The sequence below is a fragment of the Alosa pseudoharengus genome, unplaced genomic scaffold (genome assembly GCF_046254945.1).
Source record: "Alosa pseudoharengus isolate Yale_2024_CS ecotype anadromous, Long Island Sound unplaced genomic scaffold, YU_APseudo_1.1 YU_APseudo_1.1_scf_22, whole genome shotgun sequence".
NCBI classification, from domain to species: domain Eukaryota; kingdom Metazoa; phylum Chordata; class Actinopteri; order Clupeiformes; family Clupeidae; genus Alosa; species Alosa pseudoharengus.
The window spans coordinates 16,969,222-16,993,815 of NW_027468680.1; the positions used below are offsets into that span (position 1 = coordinate 16,969,222).

General features: G+C 43.9%; 2 protein-coding genes across 5 annotated transcripts in view; both read right to left on the bottom strand.

Annotated features, from left to right (window-relative positions):
* sptb (spectrin, beta, erythrocytic) overlaps positions 1 to 16,519 on the bottom strand; it is a 37,140-nt gene extending 20,621 nt beyond the window's left edge. For 2 of the 4 annotated variants that reach the window (XM_076300798.1, XM_076300797.1), the window contains exons 1-6: positions 9,572 to 10,222; positions 3,205 to 3,356; positions 2,782 to 2,955; positions 1,123 to 1,220; positions 629 to 709; positions 198 to 313 (exon numbers count right to left, since the gene is read on the bottom strand). In XM_076300798.1, coding sequence (XP_076156913.1) covers positions 198 to 313; positions 629 to 709; positions 1,123 to 1,220; positions 2,782 to 2,955; positions 3,205 to 3,356; positions 9,572 to 10,181 — 1,231 coding nt within the window. In that variant the 5' untranslated portion in view covers positions 10,182 to 10,222. Of the gene's footprint in view, positions 1 to 197; positions 314 to 628; positions 710 to 1,122; positions 1,221 to 2,781; positions 2,956 to 3,204; positions 3,357 to 9,571; positions 10,223 to 12,249; positions 12,491 to 16,186 lie in introns of those variants that run through there. The other 2 variants (XM_076300799.1, XM_076300801.1) reach the window with 2 other exon arrangements.
* Positions 16,520 to 19,028: 2,509 nt separating this feature from the next.
* The window catches only part of stard9 (StAR-related lipid transfer (START) domain containing 9), a 44,332-nt gene continuing 38,766 nt past the window's right edge, over positions 19,029 to 24,594 (bottom strand). The window contains exons 23-32 of the mRNA XM_076300795.1: positions 24,377 to 24,577; positions 23,853 to 24,036; positions 23,558 to 23,683; positions 23,363 to 23,465; positions 22,986 to 23,152; positions 22,636 to 22,700; positions 22,163 to 22,365; positions 21,734 to 21,813; positions 21,272 to 21,430; positions 19,029 to 21,010 (exon numbers count right to left, since the gene is read on the bottom strand). Of these exons, the coding sequence (XP_076156910.1) occupies positions 20,909 to 21,010; positions 21,272 to 21,430; positions 21,734 to 21,813; positions 22,163 to 22,365; positions 22,636 to 22,700; positions 22,986 to 23,152; positions 23,363 to 23,465; positions 23,558 to 23,683; positions 23,853 to 24,036; positions 24,377 to 24,577 (1,390 nt within the window). The 3' untranslated portion in view covers positions 19,029 to 20,908. The remainder of the gene's footprint in view (positions 21,011 to 21,271; positions 21,431 to 21,733; positions 21,814 to 22,162; positions 22,366 to 22,635; positions 22,701 to 22,985; positions 23,153 to 23,362; positions 23,466 to 23,557; positions 23,684 to 23,852; positions 24,037 to 24,376; positions 24,578 to 24,594) is intronic.

The window sequence follows — 24,594 nt, forward strand, 5'->3', positions numbered from 1 at the left end:
AACACAGTGATGTGCAATATGTAGCAGATACAAAAACATTGGAGGTACAGGAATTCCATGAATGTGTCAAGTGTGTATTTCACAAACATGCAAGTATTATAAACGTGCATTACACAAAGTCCAGGCGAATTAAATAGACGTTGTAAAAAAATAAGTTCCAGAGTGGAGGAATATTGGTAAGAGAGAGGGTGACTTGCCTTCGGGGTCCAGGAGTTTGGTGACACCCAGCTTCTGCTCGGCTACATTGAAGGCATGCTGGAGGTTGTGTGTGGGGTTGGACTTCTGCAGCTTCACATAGTCCACCAGGTCTGGCCTGTACAGAGATAAAGAGAGCGAAGAGAAAGAGAGAGAAAGAGAGTGAGAAGGGAGCGAAGGAGAGAGAGAAAGAGTGAGAGAGAAAGAGAGAGAGTGAGGAAGGAAAGAGGAGAGAAAGAGAGAGAGGAGGGAGAGAAAGAGAGTGAGGAGGGAGAGAGAGAAAGAGAGTGAGAGAAAGAGAGAGAGAAAGAGAGTGAGAAGAGAAAGAGGGAGAGAGAGAGGAAGTGAGTGAGTAAGATGTAGACTGGACTGTTTGTCTCAGAATCTAAGGCTTAGATGATGTCTTTTCTTCTTGCAATGACGCAATACGCACCTGTGCTTGTGAATGAGGGCATTGAAGGCCATACCATCCTTCCAGCTGGTGGTGAAGTTGGTGATATTCACATTCGGGTACCTGAAAGAAAAAAGGGAGCATCTGTGAGCTTGGAAAACCAAAATAATGTAATTGTTATTATGTTTACACAACATTGATATTACTTTGCATGCATATTTAATTTGCTAATGCACATTTCTTTAATAACATTAGGATGATCATTTCTCTGTGTCTCTGTCTGAGTCAGGGTGGTTGAATCACATCATGAGTGACACTGAGCAAGGTCAGTCTATGTGAGATTGTCAGTGTAATAGACTGTGTGTGTGTGTGTGTGTGTGTGTGTGTGTGTGTGTGTGTGTGTGTGTGTGTGTGTGTGTGTGTGTGTGTGTGTGCGTGTATGTGTGTGATGTGAGACTGTTGTGTGTGTTAGTGTAATAGCCTGTGTGTGAGAGCTGATCAGTGTCTATTGATCCGGTCCGGTGGTCCCTCCCTACCCAGCCGTCTTCATCTGGCACCACAGGAGCAGCGCGTCCTTGGCCGAGTACGTCTCTCTCTGGTCGGCCTGGCCCGTCTCCACGATGATGTCCTGGATCTGTGCATGCCGGCAAACATAAACAAAATGAGAGGACAAATCAAAACACTGCATTGCATTGCGTCTCCTGTCACAACTCGGACCTGAAGACTATGGAGGGTTGTGTCAAACAAAGAGCCAGCAAGAGTCTCTACTGCCACAAGAGCCATACTGAACTGGAATTGATTTTTTTTTTTTCATTTCTGGCATTAAGTTAGTTGGCCACTAGTGGTGTCTTCCTTTACTGTAGTGTTTCTATAGTCTGGCTGAAAGGTAGAATACCAATGCAACAATGTGTAACAATGTCATCATAGCAAGCCCACCATGAATATAAGGCACTAATGAAGTATGTGTAAATCGATATGTAGTTTAGAACTATAAATAGAAGCAAAAGAGTAAGAACTCACAAAACTGCCTGTGATTAAAAAGCCATGTATTGGTGGGGGAGGGTTTAAGTGTAACTGTTTTAGTTCCTAGGCCTGTTGAAGTTGGAGTGAGACCACTGAGTCACTCATTAGCGTGTCTCTCCACAAAAACATTTACCCAATTAATAACCCTGCTAATTATCCAAGGCTGTTAGTTTCCCACACGTTCACCCTTTAATTAGAGCATGTGAATCACACAGTGAGATCATCTCTGGGGGGACTCGGAGACATTGAAAGCTATATTTAGAACTCCTCTCTTTCTATTGAATTTCTTTTATTTTTCTTTCTGTCTGTAGTTTGTACATCACTTGCTGGACGGGATATGAGGAGGAGAAAAAGAGCAGTCAACTGCCTCCCTTGCCTTTCCTATTTGGAGGGACTGAATAATGCAAGAGACCATATTGTTTGAACTAGCGCAGCTAAAAATACCTAAGGCTGTCAAATCAAAAAGATTAAAAATAAATACTCGCTGTTTCCCACCGTCGTCAGGAAAGTCAACATAAAAGACATAGTTCAGATTCACACAATAGTACACAGAAGAACACAATGCAAAACACTGAACATATCACATGTGAAACTTTAAAGACAGTGTTCTGGCATTCATCTGATATAAGTGACAGTGATTTAAAAAAAATCACCTGCATCTGGGTACCAAGAGTTTATACATTTCATGAAGATTTAGAGTCTGGCAGCCTAATTTGCAATAAAACTGAGGCTCAGTTTTGAAAGCAATGGTATCCAGTTTTACTGTACATCACATGTGGTGTTATAGAGGAACTCCAGATAAATATTCTGTATATCTGCATATTCTGTACATTTGAAGACTAGGAGTGTACTGTGCTGTGTAAAATAAATTAGTTTCTGATTGTTTTAGTCATTATATAGCTGCTACAATTGCACATTAGCTGCTGCTAGTATAGGACGGTTGGTTGCTACACATAGGATACTACAAGTGTAATTAGGTAGGCTACTTAGGAATTTAGGTTACTATCGATACTATACTAATATATCACACCCAGCATTACTGGTGTTATTACTAGTTTACCACATACAGTAGGCTACTACAGCTAATACTACTACTTTACTGTGCTACTGCAAGTATAACACATAGGTATGTGCTAATGTTTGTGTAACAGGCCTACAGGTGGGCTACTGACCTGGAAGCGGAGGATGATGGTCCAGATGAGGCCCAGGATGAGACGGTGGTTGCCGTCGACGATGTCGTGTGAGCCCATGTTCTCCAGGTGAACCCGCTGCTCTCGGAGGAACTGGAGCGCCTTGTCCACATTCTCCAGACAGTGGATACGCATCCGGCCCTTGGTGGGCTTGGGCTGTACACACACACACACACACACACACACACACACACACACACACAGAGAAACTAGGTTTACCATTCCGTCTTTAAACCATACTGACATTATTTTCTTGGTGCAATATAAATACAACTGAATTAAATTGAAGGGGAAAAAAACAACCTATAGGGAGGGAAAAGGGCATAAGAGAGAGAGGGCATTAGAGAGAAAAGGCACTGTATCTTAGTGCAAATGCACACACTTACTGTACACACACTAACTCACCAGGCGTTCTCCCGAGAGGACCTCCAGTAGTTTGATGAGCATGCGTCCATCCCTGAGGTCCAAGTAGAGGTCTGAGATTCGGCAGGACACCCTGGCCAAGATGGAGTTCACCCACTTAGTGAAGGTCTTCTTCTGCACTGCCTCACGCTCATCTACAAGACACACACAAAACAACCTTCAGAGCCATAAACACACACACAAACACACACACAAACTCACACACACACACACACACACACACACACACACACACACACACACACACACACACACACACACACACACACACACACACACACACACACACACACACACACAAACACACACACAAACTCTCTCTCTCTCTCTCATCCGAGAGTCAAGACATAAACAAACAAATATATCCACAGACACACCAAAGCGGATGGAAAAGTGTGTCAAATCAGAAACAATGCTATTGGGACACTTTGGATTACATGCAGATAACTGTCTCCTGGGCATCCACAGTGCAGCACAGCAAAACAATACAACACATCAGTGTACCATTTCCCTGCTCTTTTCTTTAGGTCAGGTATTTCATAACTTATAGCTATAGCCATACAGCACAAGAATATGTACAGCACAAGCAGATATATCAAATGCCACTGAAAAGCCATTACTGAACTGTGAAGTAGAACTTGATGGAAATGTCCCACCGGTAAAAAAAGTTTGTGTGTCTACATTATTTTTGTCGTCAAGTGTTTGTACAGTAAACCAAACATGCACTAGGCTACATCTCCTTCCAGTGACTGAAGACAGTGGAGGGAGATTAGCAGGGAGGGAGGGAGGGAGGGAGGGAGGGAGGGAGGCTGCTATATAAAGATGGCTGCTGCGCCCCACCCCTCTGCCCTGTCTCAACCCCACTACAAAAACAGACCTGTCACACTCAATACAGCACACCGTCATCAGTGTAAGGGTGATCTTGGCGCATGTATTTGTGTGTGTGTGTGTGTGTGTGTGTGTGTGTGTGTGAGTGTGTGTGTGTGTGTGTGTTTATGTGTATGTTTGAACGTCTGTGTGTGTACATAAATCTGATTGTACACATTAGCTCCATGTCTGAAATGCTTATGCAGGCACTATGTTTGCAGTTTTTTAAACTGAGTCTGTCTTGTGTGTGTGTGTGGGGGGGGGGGGGGGGGGTATACAAGTGTGTTGTATGTGTGTGTGTGTGTCCACAAATCTGATTGTACAAATATAGCTCCATGTCTGAAGTGCTCACTTAGGCTCCGTGTTTGTAATGGTTTTAAACTGTGTCTCTGTGCATGTGTATGGGTACATGAGTGTGTGTGTGTGTGTGTGTGTGTGTGTGTGTGTGTGTGTGTGTGTGTGTGTGTGTCCACAAATATGGTTGCACATGGTTAGCTCCATGTCTAAAGTGCTTACATAGGCACCATGTTTGTTAAGTTTTCAAACTGTTTCTCTGTGTGTGTCGGTAAGGGTGAGTACTGTATATGAGTGTGCTTGAATGTGTCCACAAATATGATTGCACATGTTAGCTCCATGTCTGAAGTGCTTTGTGAGGTTTTTAAACCGTGTGTGTGCACAAGTGTGGGTGAGTGAAAGTGTGTGTGTTGTTTCTAGTAGGCTTGTGTGTGTTTCTCCTTGACTTCATTCTTATGGTAGACTGAGCCATGTTTATCCCTTGTCCCCCCCAAAAAAGGAGTGCAAAATACTGCATGCTTAATGACTGCCACTATAAATGATTCAGGCATCAGGGGGCAGGAAAGAGAGAGAGAGAGAGTGGAGGAGAGAGTGAGAGAAGGGAAGTGTGTGAAAGACAGAGCACAGGAGCGAGGGATAGAGGTAGAAGGGAGGAAATGAAAATACATTGGGCACTACAGTGGAAGATTGAAGGCATGGGAAAGCACGGGGAAAGAGGGAGAGTTAGAGAAAGAAAGAGAGAGGTCCATTTGAAGCTGTTGCAAGCTTCCCCGTGGAGAGTTCTAATTCACTATCCCCTTTCCCCCTGTAAACTTGTGTAACATCTCTCTTTACCAGCAAACGCTGTCCTTTGTGCTCCAAAACCTAGCCCTGGCATGCCTGGTCTCATCAGCAGGAACCTGGGTTTCATGTCACCAGAAGGAACTTAGGGTCCCTGAATAAATCATGCTTTGTCCTGTTCCTACCGTGGGATTGAAGAACAACTACAGCACGCGAAACCTCTCTAAGCCATGACGATCGCCGGCGAATGAAAAAATCATAAAAGTTAAAGCATGCAAATCATGTTGAAGCGCATGTAAATGACACAGGGGTGAGGGCCGCACCAAAGGAAAAGCTAGTCAAGCCGAAACATGTCACTACAGCTCACATCAAGTTCATCTAGCAAAGAAATACATAAAGTGTATAAAATAAAGGTATACATTAACTGTATAAGGACGCACATGGACATCGACACATGCACAGATACCACAGCAAATAATATGTTTTATTCAATACTAACTTACAGTTTCATGACCTACTTCATCGTTGTGTAACAACATTACAGTCCCCAGTTGGGTTGACACAATAAGTGCACACACATCAGCACAATAAGGAAATGAGGTAGGCCGTTGTTCATCTTGCTACAGCAGAGAACAGCCATGTTTTCTTTTGCTGTCCCCGGGCCAGTGTTATCTCCTGTCATATTTTGCTTTGCTGTGAAATCACAACTGCTCAGTGTCAATGTCCCACATCTCACATTCAGGTTGTTTCAGATGTTGCGGAACCATTCATTGCATTACTAGACTGAACCAACAGAAATCCAAAATAGATTAAAAGACACTGTGTACCGTAATTTCCTAACAATTACCTGCGGCTTATACATTGATTTTGCAAAATTTCTTCAGCTATGAGGTTAATACACGGGGCAGTTAATATGGTATTAATATGGTTTTGTTTCTTTTAACTTGCATAGGCTACATCACTGTCCTGCGGCTTATACACAATGTGGCTAATACACAGGAAATTACTGTAATGTCTATGCATTTTTGTGGTATACTACTCCATGACTGTAACTTTTTATGTCTATGTTGTCTATGTTGAAAATAACTTTTCTTGGATATCTGGATTTTCTAGCTGATTAGGTCTGTGTTTGTGTGTAACTTTTTCTGTTGTTTGCTGCCGACAGATCTCCTAGAAGGTGGGGATGTCTTGCACTGTCACTGTCTGGCCAATGTGCAGATGATGATCACGCAACTGAACTTGAAGTGCTACTCCCTAAGATCTCACTACGTTTAACACTGGTGTCTTACTAGTCCTGACCATTGCCAAGGAGTGATCCCAAGAGAACACACATACACACACACACACACACACACACACACACACACACACACACACACACACACACACACACACACACACACACACACACACACAGACACACACACACACACACACACACACAGTATGCACACATAGCAGCTCTGTGTATGGCAGGACCGGCCCGACTAAACTCTCTCTCTGTTTCACATGCCTGGCCCGCACTGATCTCCCCTTCACGCGCTTTCCACTCCGCCGACAGCCGCCTCAATTATTCATGCTGATGGATTTTCCCTGTACGGCACGCGGCCTGTTCACTCCTCTGCCCCCAGCCCCTCTCCTCCCCTCTCTGTCCCTACATCCAGTGTCTTACCGCCACTAGTCTGCCTGGCTTGCCTGCAGCTGGTCTTAGTCATGGCACGCGGCATGGGGTGCCAGAAGCAGAGGGTGACCGAGAGGCGCTGGTGGCTACATGCTAGCTAGCGTTTACAAGAGCAGCACAAGAGGGGTAGGGGGTTGGGGGGTGGCAGCTTGGGTAAAACGACAAGCCAGCTCACAGTCACATGCTGGGGCAGGGGGATGAATAAGCTCCATGTGCCTGCTGGGGTGGGGAGCAGGCACATCCCTACATGACGAGACATGACCTGCTGCCTGAGATGCCCATTAGCCATTCATATGGCACTGATAGGCCAAACAGAACGTATGGGATACTAGGGGGGATGCAATACAGCTGTCCTACATTATAGGATCTCACTGATTCTCCCCATAGCATTTGTATGGTTTTAAAAAAAAACTAACATATGGAATCTGCCTTACATGAGACATACATATTACATTTCAGTGGTAACTGATATGTTTTTTGGTGGCATACCTGCCAGGATATGTCTAGAAAAGACTAGAGAAGAAGACTAACGCAGCATTTCAGTCTGGGACCACCACTCTTCAGCTTCCAGTGTCTACACACAGGCTCTCGCTAAACATCTGATAGCTTGGAAAACCATTCATTTCATTTCAGTCTGAAAGCAGACCTGACAACTGGAGTCTGAAACAATATAACATCATCTAAGGCTGGGAAAACTGTCAGGTTCTGAGCTATGAATAGATAATTACATGAAGCAACTGAGCTGGGAGGTAGAGAATTCCTTCGTGGCTTCACAGCTATATAAAAAAAGATGTAGGACCATTTCTTTGCTGAGTATTTTTTAAATAAAACCAATTGAAACAAACAAACAAACAAACAAGGTCACTTGGATGTCATTACGGACATTTTTGAGTGGCTTAAGTCAACATCCTACTGATGTTAGTTTTAGCTTGACCAGGAAGGGACCTGGGGCATCTAATTGTTTTGAGTTGTTGGCAAGCAGCTGGTGCTGTTGGCTATTACAGTACCCAGAAGCTCATTCCCTTGTCATAAACTCAACACTCACACACAACCTTAAGGCACAAACAAGGACAGAGTGAATAGATACTTATAATACTTGCCTGACACTCAAAGTAAAAACAGTAAACACAACCCTGAGATCACATATAAAACTATAAAAATGTAACAGGTAATGTGTTACAACATGAGGCTTTTAACAGCTGATGACTTTGAAAAACAAATTTAATTAAAAGACTAAATCCAGACTTGGGCGCTTTGCTGTGGACACCGAAGGGCCACATGTTTACACCTACAAATGGCTGATTTAATGCCTATATAAAAGATTAAAGCATTATTGAAAGGATACACTTGACTTTCTATAAACATCAACCAGCTCCAGCCCACTGAGGGGAGCTGAAATGTCAGCATTCTAACTGTATCAGGTGATTGTGACAGTAACACTGTATATATGGGCTACGCCTTACACATCACAAACAGACACACACACACACCTCTCAAACATTTTTCCATGGTGCCATTCCTCTCTCTCTCTCTCTCTCTCTCTCTCTCTCTCTCTCTCTGCTCACCCCACCCCCTGTTCTAATGCCATGCTGATCTGCCAAGTCCCTGGCAGGAGTTCTCTGACACACACAGATGCACAGTGACAGACAAACTAGCTTAAACAAGAGCGATAATGAGAGTCTGAAAACTGTTAGCCTGAAGGCTAACCTACTTCTGGAGCTAAATTAATGTTAGTCAAGACATGTACTGATCACTCACGGGCCTAGACAGCTGAAAGGCCTGTTTGGAGGTTCAAGGGTGAACAATGGTGATGTTTCTCTAAGGAGAAAATGGTTAATGGAACATGGTTTAGTAAGATGTTATAAAGGCCTACAACTTTTCTTCTATAAGTTATATTTGTCTTCATCTGGTCACCTAAGAACCTCACAACCTAAAGAAAACTGTCTAGAACCTTCCCCAAATCACTTTCTCTTTTTTCTTTCATACAGTTTTTCTTATAACGCCTGTTTATTTATGTGTGACAAACTGCACGTCAAATTTTGAGAGACAAGAGAAAATGAGAATAACAGAATAAAACTTGTACCATTAATTTCGTCCGCTCTCCTCATCAATAAGTAAAGAAATGGATAAAATACAGAGGCCAGCGTTGGGTTCCTCTGAATGGCACTCAGAAGAAGGAAAAACCCACGACACAAACCTTTTTCAGTTTGTGCCATTAATTATTCAGAGGAAACTCTGCGAACAATTGGGACACAGCCACTGCTTTCAGGAGAAATATATAAATAAAAGCAACACATTAAATAAGAGGAAAAGCGACCGCTACAGAGGTAGGCACGACATGTCCAACTAATACACCCCCCCCCCACACACCACACACATACACACACAAAAGTACACACACTGACTCTCACACTCCTTTTCACCAACACAGATGTCCACAGCCAACTCAACAGACATGTGGGATAACTATGTAAAAGCTCAAAAGCCAAGTTTTAAGCTCAATATCAATTTATCTGTCTGTCTGTCTCTCTGTCTGTCAATATCCCCAAGAGATACTGTAACTGCACAGCTGTACCCTTTCAAAAACTCCTTCTCTCTCATTCTGTTTCTCTCTCTCTCTTTCTGTCTCTTAATCCTTCATGTCCTTAGGGCTCCATGAGAATCCACAGCCTCCAGCCTTCCGGTACCCCCCTGCCCCCCCCCCCCCCCCCCACCCCAGCCCTGTACCTTGCAGCTGCCGGAACCTTCCGTCCAGCACAGAGTTGAAGTAGATGTTGGAGGCGCTGTAGCTGAGCCAGCGCGCACGCCTCATGCTGTGGGAGGACGAGGAGGAGGTGGAGGAGGCACAGCGGCTGCCCCGCGAGGGCGACGGGTGGTGCCGGGCTCTGTGGGTGTACGAGGAAGACGAGGACGACGTAGACGAGATGGGCGAGAGCACGAGTCCCACGGGGGCACCGTTGCTCGTGGGCACGGCCAGCATGGTCGTCCCGTTCCTCTCCGGCAGGTACTCGGGCTCCACTCTGGGGTACCCTCCTCCTCCTCCGCTACCGCCGCCTGGACGAACCCCGCGTCTCCCCTGGTGCTGGTGCGCCCGGTGGACCGGCGGGGTGCTCCTGCTCCGGCTGCCGCTGCCCGAGACGCCCGTGGCCCGCATCGAGGCTTCCTTGGCGGGTGCATAAGCCCGGCCGGCCTGGATGCCCAGAGACGTGGGGGGGCTGTTCCGGACGGCGACGCTGCTGCTGCTACTGGTGTCCTTGCTGCTCTTGAGGCTGATCTTGACCTCCCTGAGTCGTGGCTGGCTGACGGGGGTGGCACGCAGCAAACACGGGCTGCTCATCCTGCCGGCTCACGCTGGAGCTAGAGCTCACTACAGCTGGAGCGAAGGAGGGAGCAAGAGAGAGAGAAAGAGAGAGAGAGAGACAGAGCGCTACACGGCTCCGGGATGCACGTTCCCCTCTGCTCTCTCCCACTGCTCCCCCCCTCTCTTTCTTCCTCTCTCCGTCTCTCCTCCCTCTTCTCTCTCTCCGTCTCTCTCCTTTGTATTCCCTATCCTGTCTCTCTCTGTTGCTCTCTTTCCTCCTTTCTTCCTCTCTTTCCTGCCTCTATATCGCAAGCTATATTCTCTCTCTCTCTCTCGCTCTCTCTTCACTTAGGGCTGAGATGCTGCACACGATTCAGAGTGGTCCTCCTGCACCCCAGCCATGCATAGCAGATGCTGCTCCGCTCCACTCCGCACACAACAGTGCGTCTGACAAGGCGCCCCTAATAGGCGTGACGTTATAAAGGGGGGAAGAGCGAGCTTGCTGACTCACAAATGAACAGAGGTAGGTAGCTAAGTGTGTTCATGTGCGTGTGTGTGTGTGTGTGTGTGTGTGTGTGTGTCTGTCTGTATTTGTATGTGTGAGAGTATACTGTATAAGGTTTATGTTATAGTATGAGCAATGAGTGTGTTGATGACTTTTATTGTTCTGTGCTGTATGTGTGAGGACATGCAAGCCTGTCTCTCCCAACAGATCTTTGCTAGCAATAAATCAGCAATGATGGGAAAGTTATGTTTCCCTCTCTCACACACACGCACACACACACAATCTCACAAACGTATGCACTCTTAGAGACATGCACTCACACAAGCATACACACAAAAAAACACACTCCTCCCTCTACCTAATCTTTCTGATTAGATTACAGGAGCATCAACACATCAGCCCAGCAGAGCTCTCACTCTCTCTCACTCTCTCTCTTTCTCCCTGCGTCTGTGTTTTTTTTTATTGCAGCTAAATGACAGTAGCATCACAGAGTGAAATGATACAGTGTACAACCACTCATCTTCCTCTTACAGACAGACCATATTAAGAGGAACGCTGTCTGTGCTGCTTATGTGCTCACAAATACAAACATAAAGGTTGTTTAGTTGCTTTATTGTTGCTGTGTTATTACTTACAAATATACAAAGTATTTTTTTTCTTAAGGTTAGCATCAAAGGTTTTTGTGCAATTCCAAACAGCACATGATGAATACTGCTTCAGAACCCATCACCTCTATGTAAATCTCTCTACCCATAATGCATCTGTCCAGAAGACAATGGCTATTTAAAACACCCCAACCAACCAATCACCCATCCCAGCGCTTCCACCTCCAACAATCACACAAACACATAGCCACATACACAGGAACACAGGTGTGCACCGAGGTTACCCACTTGGCTAGACATCCCAGGGATCTATGCTATGGGGGGCCTGTCGGGAAGGGCAGCTGTCCAGGTCAGTCAGTGAAAGGCATTCTGGTTATGTGGGAATGATCCTAGCCCTCTAAAGGGTGGTGGTGCATAACTGGTAGCAGGGGTGTCAGCTGTCAGTCTTCGGGTGGTTGTGTGCGTTCATGTAAGTGTATCTGTGTGTGTAGGTGTGTGTGTGTAGGAGAGTGAGAGTGCATGGAGTGTGTTAGACCAGAGCAGGACACATGGATTTTCATGACTGAATCCTGCAAGCGTGTGGACCAGAGAGGACTACTGGCACTAGGCGCTCTGTCATCCACATTGCTCATTCATTCAGTCATACAGTACAGGCCATTTACACAGCATGGATACTCATTGGAGAATCACTGCTTTCTCTATGCTTGTATGCCAGAAAGACTTTCTATTCCAAAAAGAGAAATAGAAGTTCAATGCCAAAGGCTGTCACTATATTACCCCACAGGAAACCACTGAAATGTAGAGACAGTTCTACAATGTCTATGAAAAGTGCTCTGAAATATCTAAAATGCTGTAACATCATGTATATTCTGAAAAATACTATTCACCTAAAACCTACTCACATCCGCACCTACAGAAGATTCTTCTTCATGGTGATGAGCAATTTAATGCATTTAATGTATTTAGATAAATAGACTGACTTCACACAATTTACCTGCGAGGGCTTTGATGCGGGAGCGCTCGAAGAGACGGGCTGAGCTGTTGTCATTGTCGAGCTCCTCGTCAAACAGTTCGAAGCGTGTGTTGATACGGCTGTACTGTTGTGCGATCTCAACGTTGTCGAAGTCCGTGGTGGACGTCATGGCTACCTCGGAGAGCCAGTGAGAGGCGGAGGTGAATGTCAGTGGTGGTCAGGCGGGGGATGGGTGAAGAACAGGGACACTAGCACCAGGTGTCTGGAGAGGAATAATGAACTTTAAATCAATAACAAGGTGGACATTCTTGGCCAGAGAATCAATAACAGAATGTTAACAAAAGGTCAAGGGTTTTCAGTTCCAAAAAGTGGAGAATTTTGGAAATCTGGTGAAAAATATAATTTCTTCTCTGTATGTTCTCTACCTGTAGCAGAATGTTTATGGAATGTTTATGGATTTTATTTACATATCACGCATATTGATTAAAAGTAAGAAAACAATTACTTAGTTAACAAGGGGGACACATCTGACAGCTATTTATAACTCCTGTCAAAACAGCTGTCTTAATTGATGTCATTCTCTCAGCGAAGGCAAATTGATAAAAGATCATGTCAATCATCTACCCAAATCCCCTAATACATTCATTCAAATAAATATTTCACAATACCGTAACCTCTACAAACACACCTCTAATGCTATATCTGTTAGGAGGCGGACATTTTAAGCCAGTCACATTCTACAACTGCCCCCCTCCATGTGGATGTCAAAATGCACGCATGTGAGCGTGTACTGTTGGTGTGTGTGTGTGTGTGTGTGTGTGTGTGAGAGAGAGAGAGAGAGTGTGCAATGGTGGCAGAAGGTTAGATAGCTCTATCTCAGAGAGGCAGAGAGGCTCTTATCATTCTACACAGGGGCAGGGCAACCCCAAAGTGTAGCTGCTTATGACGAATGTTACGCGTAATCCCCCTCCCCCCAACCCGCAAACAACCATGAACACTCTGTGTTCCCTAATGGAGGGTGTCAGACCAATTTGATTCAAGTCTATGCCGCATTCAGTCTGAGCATGACTACGTCTGACAGGGACAACCAAGCATGGATTTACATAAGGACACACACCCACTTTTATAAAAGTGAACAACAAACAACATTGATGTGGCCCCTTTTGAGACCAACGTTGCTTTTAAATGCCCTATTTATGATCATCCGTACATTGATGGTTTATAAAGTATTCATTGTGAATGTTCTGGTTCTTCGATTAAGTTCACCTTTTTGAAAGTACATGCAATTCAGGGATCCTTGCTTACATAATGTTGCACAGGCAGATGCTCATGTCAGAATGATTACTTTGTCTTAACTTTGCATAATCAACCTCTGGCTTTGTAGAGATTAGGAAAGGAGGGGATTGGAGGGGAGACTCAGAGGGAAGGGGGTTCCCAGAAAGGGGTACCCACCAGCAGTGACAAGTCTCTCTTTCATTCTCCCTCTCTTTTTTTTCTCTGTCACTGTATCAGTTGAGCGCAGAGCGGGATGTTATCATTGCGTGATGCTCCACCCTGACGCAAACCAGCGGGAATCCCCTTATCATCACAGACACAACCTGGCCCACCACCACTTTTTACACTCTGAACTGTAAACCTCTCTCTCTCTCTCTCTCTCTCTCTCTCTCTCTCTCTCTCTCTCTCTCTCTCTCTCTCTCTCTCTCTCATACACACACACACAAGCTACTAAGCTACTTTGTGCAACATTTTGCATCTGCTGTATAAAGGGGGGGGGGGGGATTCACACATTTAGTAGGGCCCTATTCAGGCCGCTTGCTGAACAGAAAGACAACAACAAGCACTTCACCCTGTGCACAGTCGGCAGCTCTCAGGTAAACACCAAACAATGACCCGCCGTCATGGTTACAGCACAGAAAAGCATGAAAAAATCACTTTGCAAAGTCCACATGAAAGGGGGGCCACTACATGCACCTATACACTTGTCTTTTAAAACACAGTGAAACATGATGAAGTGAAGTTTTCAAAAAGAACACTAAAACAACCTGCACAGCAGCGTTTCTCAGAATCATTGTTATTATCGTTATTATTTTTCTTATTTTTCCTAATAATTTTCTAATCTAACTGCCATCTAATGTAGCTGTTTCTTTACCTCTATTATCCAGACTGCTATTTTTGTGACTAATAACATTAATGCCATCATGAACATCATCATCATTACCCACATCCATCTTTATGCTAAGCTCCAGTTGAGGTTCTCTGCTAGACATAACCTCTGGCTGTACCACCATCACTATCTAGGAAGCGGGAGGCCAAGTGAGGGGGTGGGGTGGGGGGTATTTCAAGTGTACAAAGAAGAGACGTTGAAACTGGAGGAGGGTGTGTCCAGAACTTGTGACCCCCTAGTAAGAGCGTGCCAAGTGTGCGTGCTGCTGTGAGAACAGCTGGAAGGGCTATAATGGTGGCACAAAGGGCATTTAGCATGGGCACTGAGCTAAGATTTTTTGGTTAGCCTAGTGGTTCCAAACGCTACACAAGTATTTATGGGGATGCCCCAAAGTCATTGGTTTGCTTAACACCAACAACGGTTCACTAGAAAATCCCAAGGACACAACAAAGACAGTCCCCATTTCATTTTATCTTGGTGAATGTTAATTCTCTCTTCAATAAAAAAAAATTCAGAGCAGTCAACTGTTTTGATTCTACACATTCCATAATCATGGTGACCTCAAAGACCTGAGAGTGACCTTCTGTCTACTAGTCAGAATACTCATCAATTGTCAATTCAACCTAAACAAAATAGTGGTTAGGCTGTTTGACACAGCGAGATGCCCTCTACTGATCAAATGCAAATACAAATTCTATAACAAGAGCCTTCCAGTCCTACTTCACATGACATATTGACACACTTATGGGAATGGATACTATAAGAGCTCACAGGGAATGGCCCGGAAACCGAGAGCAGATCGTTACTAAATTATTTCTGGTGCAAATTTAAAGTGATTCCCTGCAGTATAGTCTCATGAAGATATCCACTAGTAACACACACCAGCACTTTACCTTATAAGGTGTGGACAGCTCACCTAATTTCATTGTTATAGTAGAGAACAGACAGTAGACAGCTGTTATTCTTTCAATGAAAGTATGAAGCTGCTATTGTTTATTCTGGTCTTAGAAAGAGGAGCAGATCGACAGTGTTGGTAAAACATGAGAGTGTTGTTGGTATCTGTGCATGAGAGTGTGTCTGTGTGAGGGAGAAGGGAGTGGAAAGAGAAAAGAGAGATTGTCTTGACAATGTGTTTATTTTTAGCTAAGAGCTATTTGTCTGTGCATAGTATCTTCAGCAGCAGGATCTTCATACTGAAATCATTTTACCAATGACAGAAGCACAACATACAACACCCTGCAGCCTATACAAACACACACACACACACACACACACACACACACACACACACCAATGTCAAACATTCAAATGAACCATGAGCTCAACAGGGGGTCAACAGGTACAGTCAGAAATGTATGCCTTGTTTTTCGGCTGAAGTCTATATTACTGCGAAAATGTTTGATGATACCACAAAACGTGTGGAAAGTAGATAAACCACTCTCTTCACCGACTTTGACTGACGGCGGCCACTGACTGTTGTTCCTCGGTAGTGCAACAGGTGGTAGTCAGTGAGTGCTTTTAAAATGTATTCTTGAAAACTTGAAACTGAAACCTATGCGAGGTCACTATAAAGGCTCCCCCAAAAACATGGATCTAGAAGAGTTTATAGTTTAGATAAGTCTAATTTCTAAAATTCATAAACAAAAGAGACCAAGTTTAAGTATTATATTTTCCACAAGTGGTTGCATTTAATGTCAATAAACTGATTTCCATTAGCCTAATGCAATTGTTTGCCGAGGATTTACCAAAACCTAACTTTCCATGACTCAAAAGTGTCAACACCAGTGCGCTTACCTGCAAAATGAACGGGTAGCCTAACGATCACCTACTGTGCTCCTTTTCTTCAAGTCTTCTTTTTGACCCTCCTTTGATCGAACAAGCCAATTATAATTCCATTAAGAGTTGGCTAGAGTTGAGTCACGGCCGTGTATCCGTACGGTGGGAGTAAGGTAAGGAGGGTATGGGACAGGGACTGGAACATGGAGGGTCGCCGCGCACAACGGTCATTCCCATCAGCACGGCGTTCGTCCCACCCAAAGTGTTAAAAATAAAGTGCACTCAGAGAGCGCCTAGCCTCACTGCGCAGAGGACGCACATTCCTGACGAGAGGCAGTGACTTTAAATGGCAGGCGCCCCTGAGCACCCCTCAGATACTCTCCAGTCGTTGGGCAGTGGCACTGCGTGCGGCCATCCCCCGCCCAACTCAGAAATGTCACCTTTCTTTCTGCCGCTGTCCTATCACTGGGTTCTACAAATGTCCACAATCAGACTGAGGACACTGAAAACTTGCAGGCAAATGCCACGGCCCTGGGCTGACTAAAGTAACGTTTGTAGGAAATGTATTTTATATATCTTGAGCACCTTACCATGCACACAGAACTACAGGACTACTGTTGGACTACTTTTTGCACCTTCACCATGACACTCACTCTCTTGAGCACCTCACCATGCACACAGAACTACAGGCCAGTCCCGGCCCTCACTGCAAGCGTCTCATGCTTGATCACCCTCAAGCACACTGTGTATTTTTAAAAATAAATAAATTATATACAGTCGTATGCAAAAGTTTGGGCACCCCTCTGAGATTTCATGACAATTTGCTCTTCCTTTATAATAGAAGATCACAGCAACAATATTTGTTTTCCTACAAAGATGTAGACGTTTGAGTGTTTTCCAGACCAAAATTCTTAGAGTAGCATTACATAGTTTTATTATAATAAAATAAAATGCAAAAAATGGGATGTGCAAAAGTTTGAGCACCCTTTTAATAGCATTCATTTCAAGACCTGTAAGGATTTATAGCTGACAGGTTGCAGCACAAAACTGCTTTGATTAGCTCGTTAGACCTTCAATTACAAAGACAGGTGGAACTAATCATGAAAAAGGCTATTTAACATAGGTAATAGCTGGCTGTGCTTGTCCTATGTTCTTTCTTAGAGAGTGGCAACATGGGGACCTCAAAACAACTCTCCACTGACCTGAAAGCTAAGATAATCCAACATTATGAATTAGGAGAAGGGTACAAAAAATCTGACAGGTTTAGACTGTCTGTCTCCACAGTCAGAAATGTAGTTGTGAAATGGAAGGCCACAGGAACAGTCCGTGTGAAGAAAAGATGTGGTAGGCCGAGAAAAATAGGGGAAAGGCACAGGTGAAGGATGGTTAAAATAGTCCAGAGAACTACAACAACATCTGGCTGCTGATGGTGTAGTTGTTCACCGTTCCACAATCCAGCGTACTTTGTACCAGGAAGAGCTAATTGAAAGGGTGATGCGCAAAAAGCCTTTCCTGAGTGTTCGTCACAAGAAGAGTCGCATGAGGTATGCAAAAGCACATCTGGACAAGCCAGAAGCATTTTGGAACAAAATACTGTGGTCAGATGAGACCAAGATTGAGTTATTTGGTCATAACACGAACAGGTATGCATGGCGGAAAAAACACTGCATTCCATGAAAAGAACTTGTTGCCCACTGTAAAGTTTGGTGGAGGATCCATCATGTTATGGGGCTGTGTGGCTAGCACAGGTACTGGAAAACTTGTTAAAGTTGAGGGCCACATGAATTCATTACAGTATCAGGAGATTCTTGACAAGAATGTTCAAGAGTCAGTCACAAAGTTGAAGCTACGCCGGGGTTGGATCTTTCAGCAGGACAATGATCCTAAGCACCGTTCAAAATCAACCAAGGAATTCATGCAGAAGCACAGGTACAATGTTCTGGAATGGCCATCCCAGTCCCCAGACCTTAACATCATTGAAAATGTATGGATGTATTTGAAGAAGGCTGTCCACGCACAGAGGCCAAGAAACCTGACTGAACTGGAGGCGTTTTGTGTGGAGGAATGGGCCAAAATACCACCTGCCAGACTTAAGGGACTTGTCCTTGGCTACAGGAGGCGTCTACAGGCCGTTATTGCAGCAAGAGGAGGCAATACTAAATATTAATGGAATTATTTCTTAGGGGTGCCCAAATTTATGCACATGACTATTTTTCTTTAAATGCACATAAATATGTTTCTGTTGGACCAATAAGTTATTTCACTACTGAGATGTTTCTGTTACCATAACGTATAACATATGTTAAAATGAAGTTGCTGCTTCAAAAGCTCAGCAAGTGACAAACTGATGCAGTGGTTTTCGTAAGGGGTGCCCAAACTTTTGCATACGACTGTAGTATATTTAGTTTAGTTAGTTTTTCTTATCTTCTACTGTCTCTATTGTATAGTGGAGTTTGGTTATATGTTTATACTTATATTTACCATTTCTGCTGTAAGTGCATGTTGTGTGTGATGTGCTACTGAGACCTTGAATATACCCTTGGGGATCAACAAAGTATCTATCTATTTAGCCTCCGCATGTTTCAAGTATGCATAAACAAAGCCATGACTGACTGTGGTAATTAGTGTAATTTCATGTGAGAAAGTTCACATTGATTAGGCTGGTAAAACCAGACTTAAATTTAAATTTTACTTTAACTTTAAAAAATTAAAGTTATCAGACTAATCTGATTGGTGTTTGGTGCTGATAGATCAACAAGTGTTTGGTTTGAGTCAGTAAGAATGTTATTATTGTACATCCCTGCTAAAGGCTGCTAATATCACACGTGAGAACCACAGCAAATAAAAGTATCCAAAGTTCCCTGCACCTGTGGGAACAATGAGTTGCTTCCTAACATTAGGCTATGGCTTCTGCGTCCGAACGCCCCCTATAGACCCAATTCTAGTATCACACAGTGATGTGCTACTGTCAGTGTGGAAGGGTTGAAGTAAATATGCTGTCTATCCATCACTGAGACAAATCACATTTGTTGGATAATTTCAAAAGACTAAAAGTTGAGGTTCCAACCCACAACAGCTAATGAAGAAAGGAGACTGAAGAAACGAGGAAAAAAAGGCACAATTTATGTGAGAAAAGTCTGTGTATTTAAGAAAATAATGCACTTGTGCACATAAATTAAACATTCTGTAGATGTATAAAAATATTTAGATACAGAGGAAATACCACAAATACAGATGATAAATTACATATATTTAAAATGGTGCACATTTCTGTCAAATGCTACATTTTTAGATATGTACAGATTCATTTAACGGTTGTACAATGATCTTGTAACGTCTATTCTAAATTAAAGGAGAACAATTCCTCTGCATATTTTCCTGCCCCAGAGGAAATGGAGACCTCTAGGTCCTTCTTTTTGGGTTCACCGGGGGAACCAAGACAGTGCTCCAACAACAAAAAAGCTTCCAGATCTTTATAACCATTTAATTAAGACTCTGATAAGAATTGACAAAAAACTGCTATCAGGGGTACGTCGACATCTAATTTAACTTTTCTTGTCAAATGGAATCGTACGCAAAAGTAAGAGCTAGCTGGTGGCCTTTAATTGCACACAGCTGGAGCTTCTATTCCACTGACTCGCAGACTAGCCACAAAACCAACATAAAATACTGACGGCATTCATAAATATGATTTAAAAAAAAAGACATAAAATAAGCTTATCAGGTCTCGGTTTAAAAAATAGATCTTTACAAATATAATCATATATTTTAGTGCACAAATTTAAGTATTTGATCCTTGAGAGTGGTTTTTGTACAGTAAGAAGTGGTTTGTTTCTACTAGATGTAGGAGATTGAGTGGGTAAATTACAAAATAGTTGTTCATGCAGGCTAAAATAAACATTTTACACTGCATGTGACTATATACAAGTTTGCCTGTTCAAACTACATCACTTGATATTTCACAAGCCTTTATATATAAGAGCATTTGTTCAGTCCCTAGCTGTGAATTAAATTTACAATATAAGTTAGATATTACCAATAACTGAATAATCACCAAATAACACTAATTTTAATTTTTTAACAGCTATACTATGTTTAGGAAGTACCAGGCTTTTAAATTCTCAGATCCTCTGATCATGTGCAATGAATAACCATGGATTATGCTGAGTGATAAGGAGCACTTTGGAGTCATAACATATGGAGAACATTAAGGCAATTATTAAGACAATTATTGTAAACAACATGAAACTACACTACTCTTTGGCACCAAGTGACTGAAAACAATTTAGATATAACTCCAGTATAAAAACACTTCATTAGAAACCAGGAAGACAGATCATTCACAATGTGTACATTCCATCAGTGCGGATATAGAATCAAGTCACGGAAACACATAATAATTACATAGTCAAAAAGAACAAAAAAACAAAGCGGTGCAAATTTCAGTGAGGACATTACAAGCCCTTCTGCACATAGAAGTGCTCATATGTACAGCTGCAAACTACAGATGTAGACACACAAAAATACATCAAATATTTATAGCAAACTGGTGTATACTGTACCATGCAGCTGAACTCATATCTTGTAGCTATAGTGGATGTGCATGCTTAACAAGAAGCTGTTGCTGCTCCTTACAGCTCCATACTTAGCCAGAAGCGTTTGCTGTATCTATAGGCGTAGCGACTCTTCTGCAGCTTTTGTGCATAATGCTGCATGAGGCTGCATGACCAGGCCACCCTTTCACAGGGAAAAAAAGGCATCAAGCTCAGCAATGACAGAGGCCTGTTTTCGAGCAATAGCACCTAATAGTCTGTGAGGAATGGCGGGAGGACCCAAGTCCACCTGTTGGGACAGAGCCAGAAAGAGAGAGAAAGAAAGAAAGAAAGAAAGAAAGAAAGAAAGAAAGAGAAAGAAAGAAAGAAAAAAAAGAGAGAGAGAGAGGGAGAAAGAGAAAGAAAGTGGGACAAAAAAGAGTTTAAAAAAAATTGTAGATGGAATTAACTGCAACTGTATTGGAAGCAAAATCTAACAATGTAGGTAGAGGCATATTATATTTGTGCAAATGTATGCTAGGTAGTGAAAGCAGAAGAGCTCCAAGCGTACCTGCAGCATGTATATCACAGTGACTTGCTCTTGGCCTTGCTTGCGGCTGGGCTGCAGGATCCAGGCACTGGGCAGCACCTCGGCTCGGACGGCATCTACGCTGGGCCGCGGCAGAGACTCCTCATACACGGACTGCATGGCCATCACCCAGCGCTCGTCCTGCGGCGACAAAGAGCAAAGATGACATGAAGAGAAGAAGACAGCCATTTTCAACTCAATTCTATTAATTCATGTAGTGCCAATAACAACTGAGATTTTGAATGGGATCCTGAACCCTGAGGTGGGACGTAACTGACAGAGAGGGGGATTGATTGTGGAGGGGTAGGTAAAGTCAAAAGCATGATTGTACGAATAAGGGATTGACTGAGAGTGGAGGTGTATGAACGAGCATGACGTCTGTATTGTACGAATAAGGGATTGACTGAGAGTGGAGGTGTAGGAATGAGCATGACGTCTACTGACCTGCTTTGCCTCTGTGCTGATGCAGCAGAAATCTCGTGGTTGTTTCAGGTTGAAGGAGGAGGGGTGGCTCAGCATGTATACTGTTCCAAACAAGCACAGTACATATAGTTGTGAATGTCAGTGGGCCAGTGGGCACTTAAAACACAGCATGTGGGCACTTAAAACACAGCATCAGTAGCCTAAACTGATGACCTGAAATGATCAAACTTTTCAATAACAGTTTTATACTGTTAATGTACAAAAATCTTTTGACAGTAAAGAAAAGTGAGTTAACAGTCAAGACACAAATATTGTTGAAATGTGGGGCATCGAACAATGGCACACTTTTAACTGGTATTGTAAAATCAGTGTTCCATCCAGCTACATACGCTGCAGTAGAAACTAGAGCCAGTGTGTTGGAGGACTGGAACACGGCTAAAAGTTACCCACCCAGCTGAGTGTGTTCGTCCAGTGCTCGGGTCCAGCTGGAGCTGACGGAGGAGTTGTAGAGGTGGGCTTTGGAGTGGTCTCGGATCACGCTCCACAGGCTCTCCACAGGCTTCTGCAGCTCCATGGCCCCCAGAAAGCCGTGCACAGTGGCCCTGGGGCCCGGCTTGTGGAACACCTGCACCCCGCGCTCGGAACCCTGGTGCCTGCACACACACACAGTGATGGGTCAGTGATGAGTCAGTGTATTGGCATTATCCACAGTCCCTGCAAAGGTTCACTGCTCAACTGCTCTGCAGGAGCAACACACTTACCAATTTCATGTTAACATAAGCAGGACTGGTGTTTACTTTCATATTATAACATTAATATTTCACAGATCACATTTGTATCCCCAAATCTCATTATCAGTGTATATGAGGGAGATTGATATTTGTGTTGCTTTCTCTGACAGAGTGATAGCGATGGGCACAAACCTCCATCCAGCAGCACTCTTCCCTGCCAGCAGGTTGCGTAACTCTCCAGCACTGGCTAAACGGACCTGCAGCAACAGCATTGAGGAGAGAAAGATTAGTGCAACGGATTGCACAATACATTGATTTAAAGTTAATGATATTGAAGTGCTTAATGCAGGTAATTCTTTAACCCATCTTCCTCTTAGGAGAGACACCTAAAACTCACATTCAAAATCAGATTTTTAAGCCCAGTTTTACTCCCTCCTACTCCAATCAATAAGGAATTTAACAAGGGACTTTTTCCACTATAAACCACCAAGTTTTCTATTGGCTGCAGCTGCAGCTAGGCAACACTGATTGTTTTTGCTTACTTCAGCCAGAGCGTGAGTGAGGGCATGAGAGGCGATGTCCTGGTAGGCCGTGGCCAGAGAGGAGGGGGAGCCAAACGAGAGGGCGCGTGGACGGAGGGATGGAGGAGAGGACGGGGAGTTGGACGGACGAGGGTCACTTCCTGAGCCCTGCAACTCCAGTCGGATATCTAGGAAGAAGGGACAGAGAGTGAGAGTGAGAAAAACAATGGAGAGAGTAAAAAAAAAACTGGATTTATTATTGGATTTTCCACATGGAGACATTATCTTCCCAGCAGTCTCATAAATTTAATACCAATGTCCTGATGTCATGCTGATATTTCATTTAATTACTTTTCTTTCCACAATCATTCTGAGTCATGTCATGGCTTGTCGCTTACCCTGGGCAGATGTCCATGTACGCTGGGACCTCATACTCTGGGATCCACCAATAGGAGGCCTGGCAACAACCTTGGACCCCATCTCAAGTACACCGGCGGTGACCTGACCAGGATAAAGAACCACACTCAACTCAGACAGTCCAGGGCCTCAGACAGAGTCCAGGAGCTCAAAGATAGAGAGCTGTGCTACCTTACCGGCATGTCTCGGATGATGACAGGGTTGCTGCTGTTGTACCCTGAGGTGGGGCTGGAGGCCAGGCTTAGGCTGGAGCCAGTGCAGAGTGTGCTGTTGCTCACACGGTTACGAGTTCGCAAGTCATCCTGTTATAGTTGGGAGGGGACATAACACAATATATACGGTATAAACACTGTGAATGGTCTATGCAATTATGCATTTTTTCACAATCTGCTCAGAGCACTATTTAATATACTGTTTATATAGCCAATTGACTCTGTGGGTAAGTAAAGTCCAGTATGAAAGTGTTCTAACCTGGACCACCTGAGACAGAGTCTGTTGCTGCAGCCGTCTCTTCTCCTGCTCTGTGCGCTCACGTAGACGGTCCCGTGCACGCGCGATCTCTGTCCTCGCCTCCTCACGTGCACGGCTGTAGTCCCGCAGCAGGATCTCAATCTCAGAGGGACACTGGCCCTCCCTCCTCTGAGGTTCTGGGACTCTGCAGAGAAACATTAACATTCACCATCATGGAGACGAAGATACCCACACAAGACAGCATGGACTGATGGCAGTTCTGACTGATTTAATACAGAGGTAATCAGGGACAAACCCAGCTTTTCTGATACATTTTATTTCCGAGCACTAAAAATATTCCAAATATTTAGCAGTCAATATTAGAATATTGTAAGCACTCAAATATTCCCAATATTTAGCAGTCAAAATTAGAGTAAGTGTTACAACACAATAGAAAAACTTCATACAACCTTGTATAATACCCCAAATTACTAAAATACCTTAACGATACCAAAAGACTGACAGTTAGCATTGATACTACTCACCTGCTAGTCTTCACCACTTCCTGGCGGAGCTGCTGAAGGAACCCCCGTCTGCGCGTCGGTGTGTCACTGATCTTGGGGGAGGAGTCTGGGTCACGACTGGAAACACTGCCGTGTTTACTGGGACTGAGACTGCGAGCACGACGACACGTCTGCAGACGTGCTTCTCGATCCTGCTTAAGCCCCTCAATACTCTTTCTATGCCTTTGAGGAAGAATAAT